Source organism: Aotus nancymaae, unplaced genomic scaffold (assembly GCF_030222135.1).
Source record: "Aotus nancymaae isolate 86718 unplaced genomic scaffold, 86718_ANA_hifiasm-v0.15.2.pri h1tg000029l, whole genome shotgun sequence".
In the NCBI taxonomy this organism is placed as follows: Eukaryota; Metazoa; Chordata; class Mammalia; order Primates; family Aotidae; genus Aotus; species Aotus nancymaae.
This window is the reverse complement of record NW_026988442.1, coordinates 21,800,988-21,827,529: the sequence shown is the minus strand read 5'-3', so window position 1 is coordinate 21,827,529 and position 26,542 is coordinate 21,800,988. Positions and strand designations below refer to the sequence as shown.

General features: G+C 42.0%; 1 protein-coding gene across 12 annotated transcripts in view; it reads left to right on the top strand.

The window, feature by feature from the left end:
• Positions 1-26,542, top strand: part of PTPRT (protein tyrosine phosphatase receptor type T) — an 832,297-nt gene that overhangs the window by 699,145 nt on the left and 106,610 nt on the right. For 7 of the 12 annotated variants that reach the window (XM_064382446.1, XM_064382442.1, XM_064382441.1 and 4 more), the window contains one exon: positions 7,016-7,171. In XM_064382446.1, coding sequence (XP_064238516.1) covers positions 7,016-7,171 — 156 coding nt within the window. The remainder of the gene's footprint in view (positions 1-7,015; positions 7,172-26,542) is intronic. The other 5 variants (XM_064382448.1, XM_064382451.1, XM_064382445.1 and 2 more) reach the window with 1 other exon arrangement.

Genomic DNA, 26,542 nt, shown 5'->3' with positions numbered 1-26,542 from the left:
AGGTGTCCTGAGCTGGAAGGCCAAGGCAGGGCTTGTATCCCACATTGCTGTGCATCTTAACTAAGGGACTACTCTGTCCAGGCCGCAGTGTTGTCTTCTGTGAAATTAGAGGATGCTGTGGTCCCTTACAGTTGCAATGTGTAACTTTAAGCTGAGATATAGTCATGCCAGCAGAGAATACTAGATTCAAAGAGGATAATGCCAGCTTTTAGGAACAGGGCCTCACTTGTGTGTGCATGTGTGCGTGTGTGTGTGTGTGTTTTGGTCCACTTCGTATGGCTAAGATCTCTCTCGACTCCAAGGTATCAGTCTTTGTGGTTTCCCAGAAAAGTTTGGAGATTGCAGTGGAGGATGGCCCAGAGGAGGAGCCCTATGGGGAAGGGGAAGAGTGCCTGATCAGTGACTCCCCAGGAGAGTGGGTATGGCTCCCACATTCAAGGAAAAACCCGAGGTAGAACCCTGAAGACTCCTGCCCCCACCAATTGGCTGGATTGTCCTGTCCCAAGCCCAGAACAGATTCAAGGGTTTTGCAGAGTCTGAATCCTGGTATCCTCCACCACCTCTTTTCTAAGTGGTTTCCCAGTTTCTACTTGAACTTCTCCAATAGTGGGGAGCTTAATACTCGCAAAAGCCCAACAGGGCAGGATTCAGGTCTTGTTTTTCATATCATCATTGCCTTCCTTCTAATAGCCACAGATTCAAAGTAGTTGCTCACTAACTATTTGTCAAACAAATTAATGAGCAAAGAGAAACTTCTAACTTTGGGAAGGAGGCAAAGACTTCTAAGAGTAGGGGACATTTGAGTTGGGCCTTAAAAGTGAAGAGAAGGTTGCCAAACAAGAAAAATTGGGGAGCGGAATTCAGGCATTAGGTACTTCCAAAGGAGACCTAAGCAGTTTTACTTTGTTAGAAATTTCTTTGTTGTATCAAGCCATCCTGGTCCTCATTCTGCCCCTGGGGCCATACAGACGCAGTCATCAAATGCATGAAGAGAAAATTGCTTTGTGTTCCCTCTCCATGAGAAATAGCCCTAGACAGTCCACAAACTCTTCCTCTTGTAGCATGATTTCTGCACTTTTAACAGCTCTTCATTCCTCTCCCATGAGCCATTCTACCTGCCAGTATCCCTTGTAAAGAGTGGCACTCAGAATAAATCACAGGACTCAGGGTCCATCCTGGGCATATCCCCTGCCACCTACCCCTCACTCAGCTAACAAGCAAAGGTCAGAGAGAGCTCAAAGTGATCCGTTAGAGGGAAAATGCAGAGAGCTACGGCCACGTCACCTCGTCCTCACCTGTCAGAAGCGGTAAACTTTAGATTGCTGTATCTTAAAACATTCTTCAGCTTTGGAAATGTTCCTGCAAGGGAATAAACAGGCTTTTGCATACTCTCTTTTTATCAGCTTTTGGTACCCCCTGCTGGCGAAATTGTGTGACCCAGTTGGCAAAAATCTCAGAGCAACTAGAGATAAAAAAAAAATCCCCAATTCAGAAAGTCATGAGTATTTGGGTTTTGAAGGCTCTGAGAATTCCATGAATTACATGATCATCCCACGAATCATGTGACTATAGTATGAGATTTTCTTTTCTTTTTTCTTTTCTTTTTTTTTTTGAGACAGAGTCTTCCTGTGTTGCCAGGCTGGAGTGTAGTGGCTCGATCTTGGCTCACTGCAATCTCTGCCTCCCGGGTTCAAGTGATCCTCCTGCCTCAACCTCCCCAGTAGCTGGGACTATAGGTGCACACCACCACGCCCAGCTAATTTTGATATTTTTAGTAGAGACTGAGTTTCACCATGTTGGCCAGGATGGTCTCAACCTCCTGTTCTCATGATCTGCCCACCTTGGCCTCCCAAAGTGTGGGGATTACAGATGTGAGCCACTGCACCCAGCCTTTTTTTTTTTCTTCTTTATCATGCTATAGCTGCAAATATTTTGTAGGTTCTTGGTGGAAAATCTCTGACTTCCATGAACATCCTGTTAATTATGCAAACATTCCAAGAAGAAAATGCTAAGTTACCAACCAAAATGTTTCTAGTTACAAGTATTCCAGGTCACTAGCTAATTTTATGCAGATGTTTCCTTCTCTTTCTTTGCACGTATCTACTTTTAAAGTGGTTATAATTTGTGTTCAGAGTAAGAGGACCATCTTTTCTAAACTTGCAATTGCAGACTTTTAAGTATATGTGAAACAAATTTATTGAGCCAAGTGTCAGACACTCAGCAAGAAATTGGAGTAGGTGCAAAGGGTCAAAAGCCCTTCTCCCAAGAGGTTCTTGTCGGAGTGGGTGAAAGAGTTGAATCACTGCAATTTGACTCGAAGTACTTGGCTGACATGGCACCAAAACCCTCCCTGATCTGCTGCCAGGATTCAAACCAGGTTCTAGCTCTTACATAGCAACAGGTATTTTTTCTTGGTGTTCGTCATCTTTGTGGTTTTTGTGTTTATCTCTGTATTTATCTGTTTAATGCCTGTCTTTGCCATTAGTCTTCGTGTTCCATGAGGATTAAGGTCAAAAAGACATGATCTTCTAGCATTTAGCAGAGACTGATACGTGTACGCGTTCAATGGATGAGTCAAGCAAGAGGAGAAAATTATAATTCTGTGTAGAAGAGCAGGGAGAAGCCTCCGAGGAGATGTGACGCTCACATTGAGCCTTGGAGGATAAAGAGGAGGTGACCAGTGGAGAAGAGGGGCACATCAAGCAATACAGAGTATTGAGGAATAGTGTGGTGGGAGGGGGTAGTTGATGTTTTCCGAAATGGGAAGATAAGGTTGTGTGCAGAGGATAAGACTGAGTTGAAGTCTGATCCGTAGTTTAAGGGTCTTGTCTGCCCAGTTCACAGTTTTGGGTTTCTCTTTTGTTGAGATAAAAATATAAGAGGGACCAGGTGCAGTGGCTCACGCCTGTAATCCCAACACTCTGGAAGGCCGAGGCGGGTGGATCACAAGGTCAAGAGATGGAGACCATCCTGGCCAATAGGGTGAAACCCCGTCCCTAGTAAAAATAAAATTAAAAAAAATAGCTGGATGTGGTGGTGTGTGCCTGTAATTCCAGCTACTCAGGAAGCTGAGGCAGGAGAATCGCTTGAACCCAGGAGGTGGAGGTTGCAGTGAGCCGAGATCATACCACTGCAGTCCAGCCTGCATGATAGAGTGAGACTCAGTCTCAAAAAAAAAAAAAAAAGATGGTAAATTAAATTACTTGGCTATGGAGATGAATATCAATTTTTCTGTGTTACTGAGAGGGCTTTTTAAAACTGAAATTCAGAATTCTGAAAAAATAGCTATAGATCCCCAAACTGTGGCTTTGTGTTTTATTTTCTTCCACATATATCCCCTCCATTTCCACCTTGTAGCTGTCTTTGCCAATTGCCAAAACATCTGTCCATACATTAAAATTATTATGTAACATTATTATCACCATAAATATACAGCATCAACCATCAGCTAAATGCTAAGGATGTAATATATCTGATTTTTACAATTCAGTTAGCTTTCCAATTTTTAAATATGTGTTTTGGGGAGGCTTAGTTTTTCTTTCTGTAATACAGGTGTTCAGAGCTACCAAACATTTCTATAAAATACCATTTTTCATAAAAGCAGCAAGGCTTTTTTTATTATTATTATTCCTTTGAAAACCAATGATCTGTGCCTAAGACAACCCTTTCCATATTACTTTACCCTGAATGGAATGAGATTGGTTGAGAGTTCTGCCCCCAAGGAAATATCAAAGCCTTCGAAACATACTCATTTATAGTTTTAAAGTTAACTCTCTTATCAGATTTCCTTTTATTTCCTGCTGGGGCAATGTGAGCAGAGCTCAGATAGAGGCAAAGAATCTGCTATATATCTTTTCAAATTTATGATTAAGAAGGTCACATATACATTTTTAAACACACTTCTTTTTGGTAATAAATGAAGAATAAAATTTTGAAATGTCATCAGCAGCAGAATTGCTCATTTTTCTTTCGTTGGCGTTCCCCCGCCCCTGCCTAATTGCCTGACCGATCCAATGCTTTGTTTCTTGTTGTATATCTGCCTGGAATCGTTTCACGGTAGAACAGTGCGCCTGTGGCCAAAGCATTTTAACCAAAAGATGCATTCCTCTTCCTGAGTGCCTTTCTTTCCCCAAACCAACTTAAAAAAGGAAAATTTAGTGAATGAGGAATTCCATTTTAGGCTGCGCATTTCTTCAAATTATGGCCAAAACAGGGAGTATAAAGAAACTTTTCTCGGCCAGTTGCAGTGGCTCATGCCTGTAATCCTAGCACTCTGGGAGGCCAAGGTGAATGGATTGCCTAAGCTGTGGAGTTCAAGATCACCCTGGGCAACATGGTGAAACCCCATCTCTACTAATATACAAAAATTAGCTGGCCACTGTGGCGGGCATCTGTAGTCCCAGCTACTTTGGAGGCTGAGGCATGAGGATTGCTTGAGCCTGGGAAGCAGAGGCTGCGGTGAGCCGAGATTGCACCACTGTACTCCAACCTAGGTGACGGAGTGGGACACTGTCTCAAAAAAAGGCAATTTTTCTCTTCTTGGTCGGATATCCTGGATCTAGTTCCCCTCTCCACCTTTCTCTACTGTGCTCTCTGTTTCTAGAGTGTGTTTTGTGTGAAGTCTGTCATAAAGATCACTTGCCACCTCTGGCTCGTTGGATTCGGCTGGAGAGAGCTGCCACAGGGGATCAGAGGAGGGGCGTGAGGTGCAGTCAGGGCATTTGTAGCTCTGGTTCTCTCCCTGTGAGGTTGTCTATGACTGGCTGGGCCTTTCCAGAGAAAGCTGCTGCTGCTATTCAGGTCGCCTCCTCTCCATAGCTCTCTTCTTTTGGGCTCTGGTTACTGCCTCCTCTATTTATTCCTCTGGTCCCATCGGTAATAAACAGCTCTCCCATTGATGTATTATATTGTGGGTCCCTTGTCGCCTTTTATAAATAAATGCTCCTCAAATTGTCCTTGTTTGAGTCTGCCGTCTATCATTCTTCTGTGAAGTCTACACCTAGATTGTGAGATTCATGTTTTAAAGAGGATGCTATCAAACTGGAATTTGTTCTACATGAACTCCTCTAAAACACTTCTAAGTTTGGGGCTTTGGGGTTTGGGGCTTGTATTTCTTTTCTTTCTTTCTTTTTTTTTTGAGACTGGGTCTCACTCTGTCACCAAGGCTGGAGTTCAGTGGCATGATCTTGGCTCACTGCAGCCTCCTCCTCTGGGCTCAAGTGATCTTCCCATCTTAGCCTGCTGGGTAGCACAGGTACGTACCACCACACGTGGCTAATTTTTGTAATTTTTGTAGAGATGGCATGTCACCATGTTGCCCAGGCTGGTCTCAGTTCCTGGGCTCAAGTGATCTGCCGCCTTGGTCTCCCAAAGTGTTGGAATTACAGCCATGAGCCATCATGCCCAGCCTAAGTTGAAGTTTATCCTTTCCTTTTATACTTCCTGTGGCAGGAAGATTGTTACCTTACCTCTTGAAACTGTCTGTTTCATGATCAGTGGGGCTGAACCTTGGAAAATTATTCCCTGTATTGCACTGGATTTGACTTCTGTGGGACCTCTTCATTGTGTGTTGAGACAGAAATAACCAAAATTGAATTAAAAGCCTACTCTTGTGAAGGATGGAGCAAGAGACCTGGAGAAATTACTCTCAAGATATTTGGTGTTTAACTGATAGCCTTTCATGTGATAGGACTATAACAGCCATATTTAGATGCATATATGTTGGAAAACTCAGAGGGACTGCATTGGCATTTTAGAAATATTTGAATAATTCTTATATGCAAGAGGAGTTAGTCATATTTTTGTATCTCTCATGATCTATCTAAGACCTATCCAGTTAAAGTTTAAAGGACATAGATTTTAAATCCATAGAAAAAGAACTTTTTAACTTTTTAGTTCCTTGGTGAGGTATCAAAGTCTACACCACTTGACAGAATTCAGGGAGAGATGGGATCCCACAGTGGGGCTGTTGGGGAGGGAACTGGAATGTATTTGGATCCACTGGCAATAGTATAAACACAAGAATAGCAGCTTCTAGGTGTCAGGCATCCACTGTGTGCCAGGCACTGTGCTCTGTGTATTTTATGCATTGTTTCATTTAATTCTCACAATCCTGTAAGGTTGGTCCTGTTATCTGCCACAGTATACAGAGGAATAGTTCAGGATTTAGAGTAAGGAATTTGCCCTGGATCTTGCAGCTAGTTGGCAGGCAGCAGAGGAAAGCTATGAATCCGAGTCTGCCTGACACCAAAGCTGATGGTTTGAACGTCCAGTGATTGGTGTCTGAATCACCTGGGGAATTTGATGGCTATGTAGAATTCTAGGTCCTGTCCTACTTCCATGATTTTGAGTGTGTGTGTGTGTGTGTGTGTGTTTTACTCTTTAGGTGATTCAAATTTACACCACAGTTTGAGAAGCACTGCTCTACACTGTTATTATCATAAATGCCCATCTAGTTCTGAGGGTCTTTTATTCCCATGGGAATAAGTATACATCAGTTCAGCTTAAACTTTCCTTCTTTTGAGCTGTGAAACTAACCTCCACACTCATCTACTTCCAACCACCAGCCCCTGCTTCACTCTACCATTATTTGGTGGGTTTTTGATGAGTTCATTTCCTGAGAAAGACAAGACTCCCATTTTTAATCTCATTCAGAGCCGCAGAAGCAGAAAGTCCAGTCTAGGCACTTCCTCCCTCTGAAAGGAGAGTTGGGGAAAGAAGTACAAGTCTTGATTTTCTCTGAAAGGAGCGTAGGGGAAGCATTGTACAAGTCTCATTGATTTCCCATTTTAGGCTCAAACATAGAACATTGTCAGAGATGAGGCAGCAGCGTGAGTCTCATTTCTGAGTAAATGGAAACCATTCATAGTTTGTTCTGCCTTGATTCTTTTTCTGGAGAATGAACCAGATTTGGGGGTTGAGGATGAAGATTTGGGGGTTGAGGATGAGCAATCTATCTTCCCAATGCTTTAATGGAACTGGCACCATCTGACTGTGATTTTTCCCTTGCACATGTCCCAAAGGAAGCTGGCCAAGAAGCAGAAGGAGACCCAGAGTGGAGCCCAGAGGGAGATGGGGCCTGTGGCCTCTGCTGACAAACCTACCACCAAGCTCAGTGCCAGCCGCAATGATGAAGGCTTCTCTTCCAGTTCTCAGGACGTCAATGGATTCAGTAAGTTGAGCCAACAAAGGGGAAGGGGACATCTGTGGTCCAGCTCAGCCCTAGTACTTCTGCTGTGAGCCCCACACAGTGATCCAGTGCTGCCAGGCATAGGGTCTGGATGCTTCCCTGAGATAGACTGGGATGAAGGTTCTCTCTGACAAAGACTTGGGGTAGTCCTTCTTAAGGTGAAAAGGAATATTTTAAAAATCTTCCCCAAATCAGATGGAAATGAGAGCAAGTCATCCTAACTCCTTGTGGACATAAATAGAGACAGGTTAAAAATAATAGCAGTAAAAAAGAAAGAGGAGGAGGATGGTTATGTCCTTAAGGAGAAAAATATGCCACACTGCATTGAGTGGCTTAAGATTTTCATATCTGTGTTTCACATACACCACATAAGGTAGGTGAGTCACAGATTATGACTGTCTCCACTGTGAGTACTTAGGAAACTGAGGCTCCGAGGAGCAACTTATCCAAAATACAATAGCCGATGAGTTACATATCTAGTCTGGAAGCCACATCCCTCAAATGTCTGGCAGTTCCAAGCCACAGTCAATGTTCCAAGTGTCATTGGGCAAGGCCACCTGAGTCCTTGTGCCGAGTTAATAAAGGATCTCCAGCTATGAGTGGTTAAGATACCAGGGTTAACCCTTATCCTAAGGAGAGCTCCAAGACTGCTAACATCTAAGGCTTCCTTGTGGACACACTGGCTTCTGCTCTTACACCATGCTATCAGCCAGTTTGTAGACTAGATTTCCCAACCTCTTCGCCAAATTGGGTAATGCAAATAGTCTAAAAGAATGTGTACGTACACAGATGTCCTCCACATACCATGTAAGCTACAAATGGAAGAAAATGCATTTTATAAAAATTACTTAGGATAGGATCAGTTTGGGATGATGGGGATCTATAAGAGAATAAAGAAAGAAAGAAAAAGCTGGGTGCGGTGGCTCATGCCTATAATCCCAGCACTTTGGGAGGCCAAGGTGGGTGGATCACCCAAGGTCAGGAGTTCGAGGCCAGCCTGGTCAATGTGGTGAAACCCCATCTCTACTAAAAATGCAAAAAATTAGCCAGGCATAGTGGCATGTGCCTGTAGTCCCAGCTACCTGGGAAGCTGAGACATGAGAATCACTTCAACCCAGGAGGCAAAGGTTGCTGTGAACCAAGATCACGCCACTGCACTCCAGCCTGGGCAACACAGAGAGACTCTGTCTCAAAAAAAAAAAAAAAAAAAGGCCAGGCATGGTGGCTCATGCCTATAATTCCAGCACATTGGGAGGCCAAGGCAGGCAGATCACGAGGTGAGGAGATCGAGACCATTCTGGCCAATATGGTGAAACCCCGTTTCTACTAATAATGCAAAAATTAGCTGGGTGTGGTGGCATGCATCTGTAATCCCAGATACTAGAGAGGCTGAGGCAGGAGAATTGCTTGAACATGGGAGGCAGAGTTTGCAGTGTGCCAAGAGCACACCACTGCACTCCAGCCTAGCGACAGAGCAAGACTCTGTCAAAAAACGGAGGAAGGGAGGGAAGGAAAGGTAAAGAAAGAGAAAGGGGAGGGGAGGAATGGAGGGAGGGAGGGGGAGGAATGGAGGGAGGGAGGGGGAGGAATGGAGGGAGGGAAGGAACGAAATGAGGGAGGGAGGGAGGGAGGGAGGGAGGCAAACGAATACTTATTTGCCCCCTTCTATAATGTAGACACTGTCTCTCCTTTCATCCTCACCCTAGTCCTGTAAGATCCTTAGTACTATTGCAAGGTATGCAAGGCTAAGTGTGTTTGGCCAACCATCCCAGAGCCACACAGCTTGTTTTTAATGGATGCAGATCTGAGAGTAACTCAGACCCATGATTCCTAAGCTCCAGTGCAGCACAGAACCCACCTGAGGAGGTTTTCAACACATACAAATCTGGGCCCCACACCTCATCTCTGAATCAAAGTCTCCTGGGGGATGAGAGGTAGGGCCCAGCTGAGGAATATGGATTTTGGAAGTCATTCAGGGAGTTCTTATAGGCACCCAGGTTTAGAATACAGCACTTGGACAGAGGCGATAGCTACGCTCAGATACTGATGTGCTGTCTTTGGAAAGAGAAATTAGTTGAAACCTACAAAAATAGTTGAGAACAGCAAAGTGAATACTCACATGCCCTGTACCTAATTCACCAATTGCTACCGTTTTGCAACATTTGCAGTTTTGCGCTTGTCTGTACTCACCCTCTCTCTTTCTCCCGTATCCATTTTTTTTTTTTTTTTCAAAATTTTCTGAACCATTTAGAAGTAAGTCGCAGGCCTCATGACACTCTGCCTCCAGAGAATTCAGCATGTGTTTCCTAAGAACTAGGGCAGCTCTTCAACATAACCACAATAAAGTATAACCTTAATTCAGTGATCTAACCAGTTCATAGTCAGGTTGCCTCAGTGGCCTCCATATGTTCTCTATTGCTTATTTGTTTATTTTAATCCAGGATTCAGTCGAAGTGCTCACATTGTATTTGGTTTTCAGGTGTCTATGTTCTTTCATCTAGAATAGCCCTCTCAACTTTATTTTTTCTTTCAGGATACGAACTTTTTTTTTTTTTTTTTTTAAATCTAGGGCTGTCATCCTGCAGTGTTCCACAATCCAGATTTGTCTGATTTTTTTCTTATCGTGATTACATTCAGGTTAAAAATTTTGCCAAAAATATAACATAGCTGATATGACATACTTCCCTTTGCATCATATTAATAGACACATAATACCACTCAGTGCATTACTGATCATGGCAAGTTTGAGTTTTTCTTCAGGTTAGATACTGGCTTTTAAAGACAAATCTAATGATGCATACTGATTATAAGCAAATATTTAACATCTGTTTTTCTTAGGGATCAGAGCAAATTTGTGGTTTGCCTAACCATGAAGCCAGTCCTTTTTTGGATTTTCAATCCAGATAAATGACTGAGACTCATACATTTCCTAGAAGCAGGGAAATTGATTTTGATATAAACCAGGACAGGTTAGGAGAGGTTGAACAGAAAATGGGCTTGATTTTTCCTTAAAAGAAAGGAACATTCTAGCTACAATTTTGCATCTGTTAACCAACCTCTGTAGCAAAATTACAGGTAGCTGGAGGAGTAAGTTCTAGTGTTCTATTGTACTGCAGGGGGGCTATAATTAACAACAGTTTATTGTATATTTTCAAATAGCTAGAAGAGTGGATTTTGAATGTTCCTAACACAAAGGAATGATACATTTTGAGGTGATAAATATATTAATTACCCTGACTATTATATATTATATACATGTATCACACTATACTCATTAAATATATATATAATTAATATATGTCAATTAATAATAATAGAAAAAAGAGAAAGCCTCATCATTAGCTCACTGAGTCGCTAGCTATGCTAAGTTGTCACTGGATGCCCTGCTTTTGGCCCTGGGGCAGAGAATTTCATTTGCAAGTTTATCTGATTGAAAATCCTGGCCAAGTAATACCTATTCCTCCTTTTCTGGCCAGTCTGGCCTTTTGTGTACACTTTTTTCCATTTGTAAATGTGCCCCAGGAGGACTCTGAAAACCAAAATGATTATGACCAAAAATTCATGACAATCATTGTGACTCTAAAATTTTAGGTATTAGTTTTCAGTCTTTCTGATCTCAAATGCAAACCTGGTAACATGGATTTCTTGTGTTTGAAAGGAGAAAGTTATCACTGTTCACTATGGGCTAAAACTTAGACCCTTAAGAAGGAAACACCTAAGACAGAAATAAATTAACTTGCCATAAAGGAAGAGGAGAAATAGCCAGTGAAATCTAATTAGATGTTTAAAAGGCCAGGGACAAACTTTCCAAATGATTGAGGTGTGTATGTATGTGTGTGCATGTGTTTCGTATTTACACACACACATAAATACAGAGATGTATAAACCTACACAGTCACATATATACAAATATACATATGACTGTATATACATTCATTATAATAATAATGCTTTCTAAAAGATTAAAAATGATTGACTTATTCTCAGTTATTAGGAAATTTTGCATTTGTCTGAATCATTGAATACTTTATGACTCTTTATGCATCTGATGTCCTCAGGCTACGGCTGCAAAAACACTCTCAGGATCTTTTGACTACCCTAGAATGCATCAGGTACCTTTTAAAATGCCCTGTGGAACCATTGGGATGAGATTTGAGGGGGGAAAATGTAAGTAATGCTTACACTGGAGATGAGAAATTGCTTCTGAAATCACCCTGATGTATATAGAATTGAATCTATTTTTGTGGCATTAGGAAAGTGGCTTCGGAATAGGTGTCTTTGGGAGGCCCTGAGATTTTTGCAAATGTTGAGGCAGCATTGAGAGAGGTTGGGCACAGAATAGTTGTTACATTGCAAAAGATGACAGAAGAACGTGCCTTGAGCAATTATTTCATTATTGACCAGGTGGGCTGGGCCCTTGCCTAATTCAAATTCTACCTCTCCCTGCATACGTTTATTTCCTGGGGTTTTCTATTTCAAGTGACTGCTAAGTTCTGAGGCATCTATTCAATCAAACCTCCTAATATTGTATAGGAACAATGACCTCCAGGGCTCTAGGGCGGTGGGGCTTTGTCAGATATGGGCTGTTGCTTTGGAGTGCCTTGGCATTCTTGAAAAAGGAGTACATGTCACATTTCAAGGACAGACAATGTGCATTGTTTTCCATTTAAAGAAACGTTAGCTTTTATTAAGTAATCTGATTTTGATCTTATTGCCCTGTGTACTTGTTATTTTTCTCTGTGATCTTTTGCTCACTGGGATCATTTTCTGGGTCTTTCTTCTGGTGCTTAAATCTTCTTCTTTATCTCTTTTGTTCACATGTCATCTTCTTGTTCATTTTCAGTCCAAACTAAAAAATGCTTCAAAACAAATCCCTGTTGAATTCCTGTGATATGGGGGTGGGTTGTCGGCTCTTCCTATAATGGCATTTGACAGACTCACTTGCCTCCTGGGTACCGTTAGTTAACTCTGTCCTTATTTTTATGCTTTCCTTCTATTGAATTATTCTGTGTCTGGTGGGTAAAGACAATCCTTCTCTAAGGGTCATCAGACAGACACTGGGCCATCTAGCTCTCTGCTTAATGTGACCTTGGAGGTGAGATTGAATGGCCTTTTTCTCAGTATATGCCTACCCCTGTGCTGTAAGTCATGGGGCACAGTTTGAAGAGAGAGGTAGTTTCAAAGATGAACAAAATGAGATATCGTATCACAAATAATTCATGTTTCTACTTGTAAGCCTTTCATAGTTTACAAAGTCCTTCTGCAAAACCCTCCAGCAGTAGTTCCTTCATCTTGTAGGAATAAGATAGCTAGTAGGTTTTTAATTACTCCCATTCCACAGATAAGGAAACTGAGGTTCAGAGAGCTGTCATGGCCCAATCACACATATATATTGCAGAGTCGTAATGAGAATACATTTCTCCTGATATCAGTTAGAGTCTATCCATCTCATTCTGCAAAGAATTTGGGGAAATATCGAATAAAAGAACCTACAGTTTAAAAAGTAGTGCGAAAAATAAATAATCAGGATCAGGAAAACATGAAGGTCAGGACCAGGATATATTGAAATATCATTATGTTACATTAAATTTTAATCTAAAATATGCAGTCTGATAAATTTTACATTCCACGTTGGCTTTGAGATTTCTAGTAGAAAATGCCCAAAGAAGAAGATAACTTTTATTGGGCACCTGCTATGTGCTAAAACTTGTGCTTTATATAAATTCTACTCTTAAGCTTCTTAGGAATTCTACAATTAGATATTATTCCTATTCTGTGAATGAGAAAATTCAGCTTCAGAGAACTGAAGTAAATAAGCCCAAAGTCACACAATGAAGAAATAGAAAGGATAGAATTAGAAGCAAATAGGGTTATCTGACTCTTCAACCAGTGTTCCTTCTCCTGCTCTCTGAATGGTAGCCCAACATTCACCAGTCTCACTGAGGAAGGTCACTGACAGCTGGGAGAAAGGGAGAGCTTCACTTCCTTACTGATAGGTCAGCCAGCTTTTCTACCATGTGGGCAGAGACTGTGTCCTGAACAGAGGCCTGGGGCCAGGTACTGGCATGGAGCCAAGCAGATTCCCACCAGGTGCCAGATACTATGATAAGCAAGCTAAAATATGCAATCTTAGTCACTCTCTGAGCAGCCCTATACAATCCATATGATTATTATCAAATTCATTTTGCAGTTGAGGAAACTGATGCTCTCAGATATTAAAAGATCTTCTTGAAGTCGTATGACAAAGAGATAATGGCCCCTGGACCCCAGAGCAGATATTCTGCTTTCAAAACCAAGCAACTTTATCTTTCCTCTCACCTTTAGCTGTCTCTACCATGAAGACGAGAGAAGGCGAGAAAGGAAATCAAGGTTGAAATAGCCTTTCTGGCTGGGAGAACAGTGCTTCTTCCTGGTTCCTCTATTCGCTGAAACCCCTGCCTCAGGAAGGCAGCTGCCAAGTGGACATACTCACAGACAGGTTCTGCCAGAATCATCCTACTAGGAGCCTCTTAGGAAAGTGGGACTGCAGACCGGTGGTCCCACCCTTAGGCATTCCAAAGCTAGACCCATCCCTGGGTAGTTATAGAGAGAGATGAGCAAAGAATGGCCGCTGCCCAACAGAGAGCTTTCAGGCTGGCAGCAGAGACGAATATTTCAATAAAGAGCATATTTGTTAAAGGACTTTGTGCAGTGAACGCCTACACAAAGAGCCACAGGGCCCTTTCCCTGACTTTGTACCTTTCAATGTGACCGAAATATACCTACCAGCCAGCACACAGTAACCTTAAGAGATATTTGCTGCCAACGGGGAGGATGGACCATGAAACCTGATGTTCTCCCTGTTCTTCACCACACAGACCTCATAAAAGGGTTTCTTTGTGGGCAGGTCAGAGAATGTTCAGGCTTGATACTCCCTTGGGATGGTTCAGCAGAGATGAGGCAGGCAGAAGGAAGTACCAGGCAAAATTTTAGCCAGATTATTTTAGGAACATGTTATATAACTAAAGCACTTCAAATAGGGAAGATGGATCATGGCTTTTAAAATAAAGGGGGCTGGCTGGGGTGGTGGTAAACTCTTTGGAAAGATTCCTTAACTCTTTCAGGAAGATGGTGAGCTGGCTGGGAAATGCGTTTCTGGGAAAATTGGCTTGACCGTGATCTTCTCTGGGGAAACTCTTGACTTGTTGATGTGTGATGTCAAGGATTGCTATATGTGTTTGGGACTTTCTCTGGGTCAGTGATTTTGCTAGGTGCTGTTCACATCTTATCTGTAATCCTCAAAACAATGCATCCAGTTAGGAATTAGTATCTTGATTTCATAAATGGCATCACTGATGCCCCCAAGCTAAGGGCTGTATTAAGCATTGCTTCCTAGACCCTTCCATGGTTGCTGATCAGTATGCACTGACAACTGCCCAACTCTAGCCCATTCAGATACTCATTGGGTACTTGTTTGAATATATGAATGAAGGAAGGAAGGAATGAATGAACAAACGAACTGGAATTCACACTAAGATCTTCTAGTTCCAAGCCCAGCTCTGGTTCCAACTTTTCTCATAATGTATTCTCTCTTCTGTTAAGCTAAAATATGTCCTCTATAACTTCATTCATTCCTGCTTTTGTACACAACCATTTATTAGTCAGCAACCATGTGCTGGCCTTTGTCTGCCCTCTGGTGTCACTCAGCGTAATGGAATCAGTGCTTCTCTTGCCTGCAGTACCCACACCCTCCCCAGCTATTTGACTGCAGCTACCTGTGTCACCAGGTCCTTCCCTCAGGCTAAGCAGTCACTGCATCAGCCATCAGCCCTCCTCAGAATACATTTCTGTTTTTCAATCTGCTTAAAATCTCCTTTGACCCTTCTGTCTCCATTTGGTCCATGCTCACGGAATGAGTGGTTTCCAAGACAACCATGATCCTCTACATTGGGCTGAGTCACTGGGAGTTCAGAGAGCTGCCATCATCCTCACTCTGATTCTAAACCTGGGTTCAGAATATACCACTCATGTTTTAGTTAACCTCTAAATGTTCATCACATTGACTGCCTAATGTAGAGATCATGGTTCCAGCTAAGGCTGCCTCAGCCCAGATGAAGATGAGTTTTGGGGCCCAAATGAAAGGCTTTACATTTGGTTCATTCTGTTTCTTGTTAGGTTTGACCCTGTTTGCCAAGCCTACTGGGATTTTTTTTAAATTTCTGGTTGTATCAGCCAATCACTTAATCCTCCTAGTCTGGGGCCTCGAAATGTAGTAATTATTACATTGTTAATATTTATGATCCTAGTTACTATCTACAGAGCATTAATTGTATGCCCATTTACATGCTGAGTGTTTTATATGAATTCTTATCTCATTGGTATAGTGGGAAAATTAAATAAGTGTTATTATACCTGATCATTTAAAGGTGAGGAAACAGGCTTTAAAATAGTAAGGAACTTGCCTAAGGCTTTGTAGCTTTAAATGGCAGAGCTGGAACTCAAACCTAGGTCTGCCTGACACCCTGAGGCCCATAGCCCAGATTACTCCTCCGTGCTGCCTTCTGTAGATGCTATTATTCCCCTTTTATAGACAAGGAAACTTAAGTCCACAGATATTGAGTCATCTGCTCAAAGCAGTGGTTCTTAAAGCATGATCTCCAGAACAGCAGCATCAGCATCCCCTGGGAACTTGTTACAAGCAAATTCTGAGGCCCTACCTCAGACCTACTGAACACAAAACTCTAGGGTTTGGGCCAAGCAGTCAGTTTTTAACAAGCCTTCCAGGTGATTCACAGGCATGTTCTAGTTAGAGTCACTGGCTCAAAGTAATGCCCAAGACTGTCAGACTCTAAAACCCTTGTTCTTTATTTGCAAAGTGGTCTTTTATGATAGTTGAGTTATGGGCTTTCTGGGAGAGGAAGGCTCTAGCTTGCTTCCCTGGGTAGATGTGCCAAGAGGTTATTGCCATAAGAGTACTGGACCCGAAGGCTGCTAAAGCCCATTGATAGTTATAGGGGTCCCCAAATCTGGGAGTCCCTTCTCAACATATCTTTGAATTTGTCTCCTTTTGTCTGAACAGTGGACAATCTAAGACTCAGGATGGAAGGAGTGGAAATTTACAAGGAAAAGCAGTGATGAGTCACACAGTGAAATCGAGAGCTCAACAGAGCATTGTGAAAAAAGAACTCAAATATGCAAAAATCCTGTCTGCAGGAACAATTATATTTTCAGGTTGCTCCAAGATTAAATTGAATCTGGGAGAAGAATTGAAAGTTACAAGCTTGCCCCCTCCAGTTTTATTGAATATCTTACAGGAATTATTGAATATTTTGCAATCATCCACTTGGCTCACAGATTAAGGGACACACTTATTAAGTTCCTGGCAACACGAAGTTGAATGGAATTGTTTTTCCTGAGAAGTGCAAAATGGAAATTTAGGTAGCCTTGAGAAAGTTGACCAGTTTTCTGTCACAAACACTAAGGAGTTAAGTTTCAGAGAAGAATATTAAACTCAGAAAAAGAGATAATAATTATACATAAAGTAAGACTAAAACTTACCTTAGATGGTACTGATTCAAACTTCTTATCTTAAAAAATGGAGATTTGAGTCCCAGAGAGTTTTCCCAGGATCACTCAATGAGTCATGAGTAGAACCAGAGCTAGAATTGGGCCCATGGCCTTTAATTAGGGACACGACCATTCTAGTTTTAGTCCCATAGTATCCTTCAAAGGAATGAAGTACAGTCAACAACAGTTTGCGTTCTATGTAATATTTTTTGTAGACTCCTAATCTGATTTCTGCATAAACAGAACCTTCTCAAATTGAATTATATTTTTCATCCCCTGGTTATGGGAGTAGCTGAGGTGTTCCTTTAAATATTCAAGGAATGCTGACTATATGCCAAGCATTTTAGGGATTGTAAAGATAAATAAGACATGGTCTCTGCCTTCAGTAATATTCCTGTCTTCCTAGAGAAGAATTGCAAGTGGCTTAGTTTCAGTCAATGTGATAAGTGATAGAGAAAAAGGCATGTGTAGTGTCCCAGAAACACTGATCGGAGACCCGGCAAGTGATTAATACTGGCTAAGTGATTTGGAAAAGACAACGTAAGATGGATTTTGACTTGAAAAGAGTGCAAGACCAGGTGGAAGGGACAAAAGCTTGGAAGTATGAGGTGTGAGGTCTGGTGCACTCAGAGAAGTGGGTTTCAAATCCAGGATACTCTGTGTCAAGAGTGTATGGCCAGAGATGAAGCTGGAATTGTAGCTGGAGCCTCCTTGGAAAGGGCCTCACATTTGTGTTTCATTTAAATTCACTTTCCAAGAAGGGTAACCTGCCTGGAAATTGGAGAGATCCCAGTGTCAGGTGTCTGTGTGATTTGGGACCCAGCCTCATATGTTCTTTGAGTTGTATAGATCCAGCTTTCCATTGTACATAAGCAGAGTGCATTTTATCAGCTACAGACCTTCACTGTCATTGTCAGCTGGTCCAACCTTTCCTCGGTACCCTTTCAAAGAGACCTCTGTAAAGTTACAAGGCTGAAGTTGCTTTTTGACAATTTATCCTAGGCCACTACATCTTCAGAAGAAAATAGAATTGTTCCCTACACCTCACAAGGTGGTCCTGAATTATAACAGGGCACTTAAAAAGTGCTTGCTAAAGTAATCAGGAATAAAGAAGTGATGTTGAACATGTAAATATATAGTTGCTAGGTAGCAGAATAAACTGAGCTTGGAGACCAGTTTTCTCCCCCTCTTCTCAAAGCTACAGCCTTGATGAGTTGAAAACATAGATAATAATTCTATTAGCTAACATTTTGAGAGTAATTACTGGACAAAGCATTCTCTATGTCTCACTTAATATTCTCAACAATTCGATGAGGCATGTTACGGGAACTGAGGCTCAGAGAACTTAAGTAACTTGCTCAATTACATCGCTACCAAGAAACTAAGCCCAGGGCTTGCACTTAGGTTCTCATGATGGACCTATCAGCAGCACCTCCTTCTGGAAACATTTTCTTTGCTTGACTTTTACTCTCCTTGTTTTCTGCCTTCCTCCTCAGCCGTTTCTTCTCATTCTTCTTTACTGGTTCATACTCTTGTTCCCAACCTCTAATCATTGAAGTATCCCTGGCTTTAACCCTGAAGCTCTTCCTTGCTGCTTATACTCGCTCTAGGTAGGTGGTGATGATGCCAAATGAGATAGTGAGCACAGCAAGGGGCCAGATTTGAAGCAGAAGAGGGGGCATTTACATCTAGACCAATTACATTTGAGGTGCTATTGAGTCATGGAAGAGATGCCAGGTTGACAGTAGGCTCTTTGGGCCTGGAGCTCGGTAGAGGAGCCTGTCGTGGGGATATACATGTTCACTACATTTTGTATACAATGTGATTGAAGACTTTGCCATGTATAGGGAAACTGTGGCCCACAGAGGGGAAACTCATTGCCTAGAATCACTCAGTAAGTTAATGGAAGGACCAGAACTTTGAGCCAAGACTTAACACATAGGAGGGCCTGTAGAAAAGCCATCAATTAAAGCTCAGGACATAACATCAAAACAGTGGACTATAAATGGGACTGTGTGAATGCAGTCTAGGTGCAGAGCATTCTGGAAATGCATCTGGATCCAGGGATGGAACTCAGAACGTGTGAAGGAGTTGATGGATTAGAGGACTCCATCGAATATCTAGTTAGCCTGGATTGTGACATGTTTTCTGTATTCAAAGTAGAATCTTGCAACAAGAACCTGAGGCCTGGTTTATATATTAATGGTTAGGAATGGATCTAGGAAAGTCAATGGAAGAGCCATAGGGTTGACTATCACAAAGATTGAAAAGTTGCATGTGAGGTAGTAGAAGGAAATAGCAAAAGGCCAAGGATGGTCAAAGCCCCTATGATTAGTGCATCACCATTTTTATGATTCTCTGGGTTATGAAGTTATGAAATTCTCTGGGTTGCCTCCTGCGTAATTTTGAAAAGGGGTTCCATGATGTTTAGTTACTCAGCACTGGCTGACTTTTAGTGGAATGCTCTTAGCTAGGTGGGAAGAACTGCCCACCCCACCAGACATCAAATGCATCTCAAATCTACACCTCTCTGCAAAATAGGCAGATGTTAAGTGAGCAGAAGATTCCACTGACCAAAATAATAACTATTAGTGGCACAAGAAATGGCACTTCTACTTTCAAGAAGCCCATGAAACAGGAAACACAGACAACAGTTATGTGGCTTGGTATGTCCAGTAGAGCTGTGTGCAGAAGCTGCCAAGAGAATGGTGTCTACTGAGGGTCAGGGAGCTGTCATGGTCCATTAATCTGTGATTCATCTCTGTTCAGATGATTTACTTTTCACCTTACCAATTATATGAGTTGATATCCTAATTATAAGGAGGCTGAAAATGAAATAAAATTTCAGTTCCCCTTAGCAGCAAGGATACATTCAGCAGATATATAACATAGATTAATCTTGACATGTTCCTCTCTCTCACCTCCTGCATCGAATTCAATACCAAGTTTTGATGAGTCTACATCTTCAACATATGTAGAATCCATGTATTTTCCTCCATATCCACTACCTCCATCCTTGTCCAAGTCATCTTCATCTCTTACCTCAATCAAATCCACAACCCCTAAATAATCTCATATCCACGCTTGTCATTCTCTAGTCTAATTTTTAAATAACAGCCAGGGAGACATTTTCAAGGCAAATCTAAATATGTTGCCCCACTCATCCCTGGGTTAAAACAATTCTTTTGTGTTTGATTGTTCATAAGCTAAAGACCGAAGTCTCCATCCTGACTTCACATACAGGTCTCGTCCTTCTGACCTTTCCCAGGCTCTCTCTTCTCACTTCTCCTTTCTCTGTGAGCTCCAGCAACACCACAATTTTCTCACAGTACTTAAACTTTGTCACACTCCTTCTACCACAGGACCTTTAACCGTGCTATTGCTAGACATAGCAATGGCATGGTCTAAGGTCCTGTGGTAGAAGGAGTGTGGGATGGGAGGCCTATAGGCCAAATCCAGTGTACTGTGTCTGTTTCTGTAAGTAACACTTTATTAGAACACAGCCATGCTTATTCGTTCATGCAATTTCCTATGACTGCTTTTGTAGCACAACAGTAGAGTTGAGTAGTTGCCAGAGACCAGCTAGCCCACAAAGCCTAAAATATTTACTGTCTTGTCTTTTACAGAAATGTTTTCCAATGCCTCATCTAGATCACCGGCTGTACCCACACTCTTCTCCTGATTGATTCCTTTAGACCTCCATTCTTACATTTCTTCCTTTCCTGACCCCTTCTCCCTTTACCAGATTGGATTTCTTTTGTTAGGTGCTACCACAGAATTGTATTCCATCTTTTTTTCTCAGTAATGACTGCAGTTTCCAAATGTGTTTGAGACTTGACCCCTCGGCTAGATGGGAAGCTGAAGAAGGGAGGACCACGTTTTTGTTTGCTGCTGTATCCTCAGCAGAGTGTCTGACCCCTCGATTACATGGCAAGCTCAAGAGGGAAGGACCATTTATTTTCTGCTTATTACTGTATCCTCAGCATGTGGCACAGTGTGTGGCACAGAATAGTTACCTGAAACTCTTGTTGGCAGATGGGTAGATGAATAGATGGATAAATAGACAAGACTTGGGTATATAAATCCTATATGCTCAGACAAAACTAAAAGGAATATTTAGAAAGCTTGATGCAACTGACATCACACACTGCTGTCCTGTTTTCAGCATTCAGAGTTGAATAAAGGTGGATAAAGAAATCAAAGGATGATGCTTTGCCAGTCCGATGCTATCCGGATCTTAGCCTCTCTCTCACTCCTGCCACCACCCACAGCAGCCAACATTGAAGGGAATTTTATAAAGCCCTTTTTATGGTTGCTACAAAACTTGAAGCTGCTACTCAAAATATCCTTAAGAAGTCAACCATTTTGATCTGGGAATCTGATACAATTAGTCCTTCAATAATAGGAATAGGAAGATATTTCAGCTAGTGATCTTCAGACCACATATAAATATAGGCAGACACTCAGATGGGCTGTCATATGGCCCTCTCAATGGAAGAAGAAAGAAAAAGTAAAGAAAAAAGTATATGTAACAATAGATTGGGGTTCCCAGTTGCATGGATGACCCTACAGGTAGCCATAGGAACAACAGTATTCTTAGGAGGTTCTGGGAGATGATGGGCACCTGTTACGTGGGTTTAATCTGTAAAGTCATGGATCGCTGGCTTTTCCACACCATTTGTCCTGGGAGCCATGATGTTTCTCTGGTTACTGAAACTACAAAGTAAAAACTATGAGGTTAGAAAGGAAGCTATGTGGACCATGCTGGTTTTCTATGTGAGAAGAAGCCAAGATGGGTTGATAGGATATCAATGTCTTCTCTAGGTGAGAAGAAGCCAAGATGAGTTGAATACCAGCAGAAATGGGCTGGGTGTGGTGGATCATACCTGTAATCCCAGCACTTTAGGAGGCTGAGGTGGGTGGATCACCTGAGGTCAGAATTTCCAGACCAGTCTGGCTAACATGGTGAAACTCCACCTCTACTAGAAATACAAAAAAAAAAAAAAAAAAAAAAAAAGCTGGGCGTGGTGGTGCATGCCTGTAATCCTGGCTACTCAGGAGACTGAGGCAGGAGAATTGCTTGAACCTGGGAGGTGGAGAGGTTGCAGTGAGCCGAGATTGCCGCATTGCACTCCAGCCTGGGTAAGAGAGCAAAACTCCGGGGAGGGAGGAGAGGGAGGGAGGGAGGAAGGGAGGGAGGGAGGGAAGAAAGGAAGGGAGGAGAGAGGAAAGGGAGGGAGGAGAGAGGGAGGAAGGGAGAGAGGAAGGAAGGGAGGGAGGAAGGAAGGGAGGGAGGAAGGAAGGGAGGGAGGAAGCAAGAAAGAAAGCAAGAGAGGAAGAAAGGAGAGAAAGAAAGAAAAGAAAGAGGAAGGAAGGAAGGGAAGGAAAGAAAGAAAAATGCCAGCAGGAAATAGAAATAGAATCCTTAGGCTGCTTCATGGTGATTAAGGAAAACATCATAGAGAAGTTGAGTCTTAAAGAATGGTCAGAATTAGTCAATGCAGAAAAGAAGAAATAAGTTATTGCTTTTTCTCTTGGTGTAACACAGCATATCACAACCTAACAGTGTAGACAACTATCGTATTTGGTTTACAATTCTTGGGGCCAGGAGTTTGGATAGTTTACAACAGGGATAGTTTGTATCTGCTTGAAAATGTGGAGCCTCAGCTGGGATGACTTGAATGGCTGGAGATGGCTGTGACAGCTGTTGTAGGACATGTCTGGGACCTCAGTTCTTCCTCAGGTGGCATCTGTCAGGGATGGAAGACTCAAATGGCTCCCTTATTTGCATATTCAACCTCTGTGCTAAAATGACTGCAACATCTAGGGTGGGCTAGCATTGCTCACTCCCTATACATCCCTATACATCTACCTTAGTCTTCCTTGTAGCATGAGAGACTCATGGTAATTGCACTTATTGCATGGTAGCTGTCTTCCCCCAAAGCAAGTGTTTTGAGAAAGCCAGGAATAATGCCAGTCCTCCTAAAAACTGGGCTCAGAACCGGCCAGCTTCGCTTCTGCTATATATCATTATTAAAAGTAGTCACATCTTAGCCTAAATTTAAGGGAGTAGAGGAGCAGATTAAACCCTTCTATAGGAAAAATGGCATATGCATATAGGAAGAGAAGGAATCAGTCATGGTCATCCTGGAGACAGTACATTATTCTAAAATAAGAAAATACATATACAGGGGTATAGAGGTGGGAAAGTCTACTTGGCTAATATAGTCAATGGCAAATAGGAATATTTTCAAAATCTCTATTTTCCACTTGGATTAGAGTGATACTTCTGCCATTACAAGCACTTAGTTTGCTAGTCTCTGCACATTTTACAAATCTATAGTTTTTACTCTCTTGTACAATTCTTTGTGAGTATAAATGTATTCCTTAACATCCAGAGTCCCAAAGACATCAGGAATATTAACTTCATCCTGCAGCCTGAAAGAGTGTGTGAAGGGCAGGGGATGGTGTTAGTGTCTCTATCCGTGGTTCTGGTCTTCCTTGCTGGTAGGTTCCCAGAAAGACCCTTACTTACGTTGTACTTATGATTATAAATGGGTTGAAATCGGCTTGCCAGTATTTTATTGAAGATTTTTGAATCCATGTTCATCATGGATATTGGCCTGTAGTTTTCTTTTCTTGTTGAGTCTCTGCCGGGTTTTCATCTCTGCCAGGATGATATTGGTCTCATAAAATGATTTGGGAACGATTCTCTCTTTTTGGATTATTTGGAATAGTTTCAGAAGGAATGGTACCAGCTCCTCTTTGTATGTCTGGTAGAATTCGGCTGTGAACCCATCTGGACCTGGGCTTTTTTTGGGTGGTAGGCTCTTAATTGCTGCCTCGACTTCAAACCTTGTTATTGGTCTATTCAGGATTTCGACTTCTTCCTGGTTTAGGCTTGGGAGGAGGCAAGTTTCCAGGAATTTATCCATTTCTTCCAGGTTTTCTAGTTTATATGCATAGAGTTGTTTGTAATAATCTCTGGTGGTGGTCTGAATTTCTGTGGAATCTGTGGTGATATCCCCTTTCTCGTTTTTTATTGCATCTATTTGGTTATTCTCTCTTTTCTTTTTTATTAATCTGGCTAGTAGTCTGTCTATTTTGTTGATCTTTTCAAAAAACCAGCTCCTGGATTGATTGATTTTTTGAAGGGTTTTTTGTGTTTCTATCTCCTTCAGTTCTGCTCTGATCTTAGTTATTTCTTGTCTTCTGCTAGGTTTTGAGTTTTTTTGATCTTGCTCCTCTAGCTCTTTCAATTTTGACGATAGGGTGTCAATTTTAGATCTTTCCTTTCTTCTCATGTGGGCACTTATTGCTATATATTTTCCTCTAGAGACTGCTTTAAATGTGTCCCAGAGATTCTGGTATGTGGTGTCTTCGTTCTTGTTGGCCCATCAATGATAGACTGGACAGGGAAAATGTGGCACATATACACCATGGAATATTATGCAGCCATGAAGAACAATGAGTTTGCGTCCTTTGCAGGGCCATGGATGAACCTGGAAGCCATCATTCTCAGCAAACTGACACAGGAACACAAAATCAAACACCGCATGTTCTCACTCGTAGGCGGGTGTTGAACAATGGAAACACATGGACACAGAGAGGGGAGCACTACACACTGGGGTCTGTTGGGGGGAAATAGGGGAGGGACAGCAGGGGGTGGGGAGGTGGGGAGAGATAGCGTGGGGAGAAATGCCACATATAGGTGAAGGGGAGTAAGGCAGCAAATCACACTGCCACATGTGCACCTATGCAACAGTCTTGCATGTTCTTCACATGTACCCCAAAACCTAAAATGCAATAAAAAAAATGAATAAAAAAAAATAAATGGGTTGACCTCTCTGTAGTACTTGAAATATTAGAACCGTAGGATTGGCCAGGCGCGGTAGCTCACGCCTGTAATCCCAGCACTTTGGGAGGCTGAGGCGGGTGGATCACGAGGTCAAGAGATCGAGGCCATCCTGGTCAACACGGTGAAACCCCGTCTCTACTAAAAATACAAAAAATTAGCTGGGCATGGTGGCACATGCCTGTAATCCCAGCTACTCAGGAGGCTGAGGCAGGAGAATTGCCTGAACCCAGGAGGCGGAGGTTGCGGTGAGCCCAGATCGCGCCATTGCACTCCAGCCTGGGTAACAAGAGTGAAACTCCGTCTCAAAAAAAAAAAAAAAAAAAAAAGAACCATAGGATCAAGTGGTAAAGGATAAACCAGAAGAGGTAGTCAGGAACCGGGGTCTCAAATACTAGACAGTTTGAAATGTATTGTTTCTGCAAGGAGCTAACATAGATTTTAAGAAGTAGAGGGGAAGGATTGAGTCCAGTTTTAGAAAGATCATCTTGTTGATAGCGAGGGAAATGTTTTGGAGAGTGGGAGTGGATAAAGCTTTAAGTAAGTATTGTTTCTGCGTATTTCAGACTTCAAGGAAAGTAACAGCACAAAATACTTGTGCACATGGAAATTTGATTCCACGTATGCATACATACACACACACACACACACACACACACACACACACCTGCTTGTAGAATTAACAGTCACTACAACCTAACAGGTATGGCCAACTCTTTGTAATGAAGCAATGTTAGAGAGCGGGTATTCTATGGCATTCCAGTCTTGAAACCATTTTTTTAAATTTATTTATTTTACTTTAGGTGCATACTATATCTGGCATTTCTCCCCATGTTATCACTCCCCACCCCCAACTGTCTCTCCCCTACCCACCCCCCAACTGCCCCTAGTGTGTGATGCTCCTCTCCCTGAGTCCACATGTTCTCGTTGTTCAACACTCACCTATGAGTGAGAACATACGGTGTTTGGCTTTCTGTTCTTGTGTCAGTTTGCTGAGAATGTTGGTCTTGAAACCATTTTTAAGCTGAGAGTATTGTCTAGATCTCCCTGCTTGCTCCTTATTTTATTGATTGGTCTATATTTTTAGAGTTCAATACCTGGAAATTTTTAGACATGTTTGACTTCGAAATGAGTGTCCTTATTAAGTTAATATCTCATTGGACCAGTTGAGTTTTTCCAAGGTGAAACCTTCTTTCATCTTCAGGATCTTTAATCTAGGTTAGATAAAATTCCCACTGGTGTACAGATGTAACAAACACTCAGAAAGTAAGAGTCATTCCAAACCAATAGAGTCACTTCTGTCTCTGCTGCAGTGGAGACCCAAGCGGTCATCTAGTGAATCTTCAGCCAGCTGTGTTCTAGCAAATACACACACTGCAAATCTGGTCCCCAGTGCCCTGTCTGTAACCCTTCTCACTCTATCCCATCATTCTCCTTTCAAATGGATCCATCAGCAGAAGTATACCAATAACTCAATATCTTTGTTATGCTTTACTTATAAAATAGCCATCTGCCTAACCTGTTCTGCAATTTTAAAATGCAAACTCACAGTGCCACTGCTGAACCAAAAATCCATCACTGACTTCCCATTGCCCTCAGGATGGAGTAAAAATGAAGCTCATAGCCTGTAAGGCTCAGTATGAACTGACTTCTGTCAACACCTTTAGCCTCATCTCTGGCTACTCTCTGTGTTGCTCAGTACAGTCCAGTCATACTGACCTCCTTCCTATCCTTTGAAAACACTAAGCATTTCCCAAAATTATGGCTTTCACAGTTGTGTTTGTTCTTTCCAGAACAGTCTTCCCCTCTGTATTTCACTGTTTAGCTGCTTTCTATCCTTCAGGTCTACGATTAAATGTTATCTTTTTAGGGATTCCTTAAATTTTCTATCTGAACAATGGCCACTTGTTTTTCTCTAATTTTACTATGTTCTAGTCCCTCTTAGCATGTCT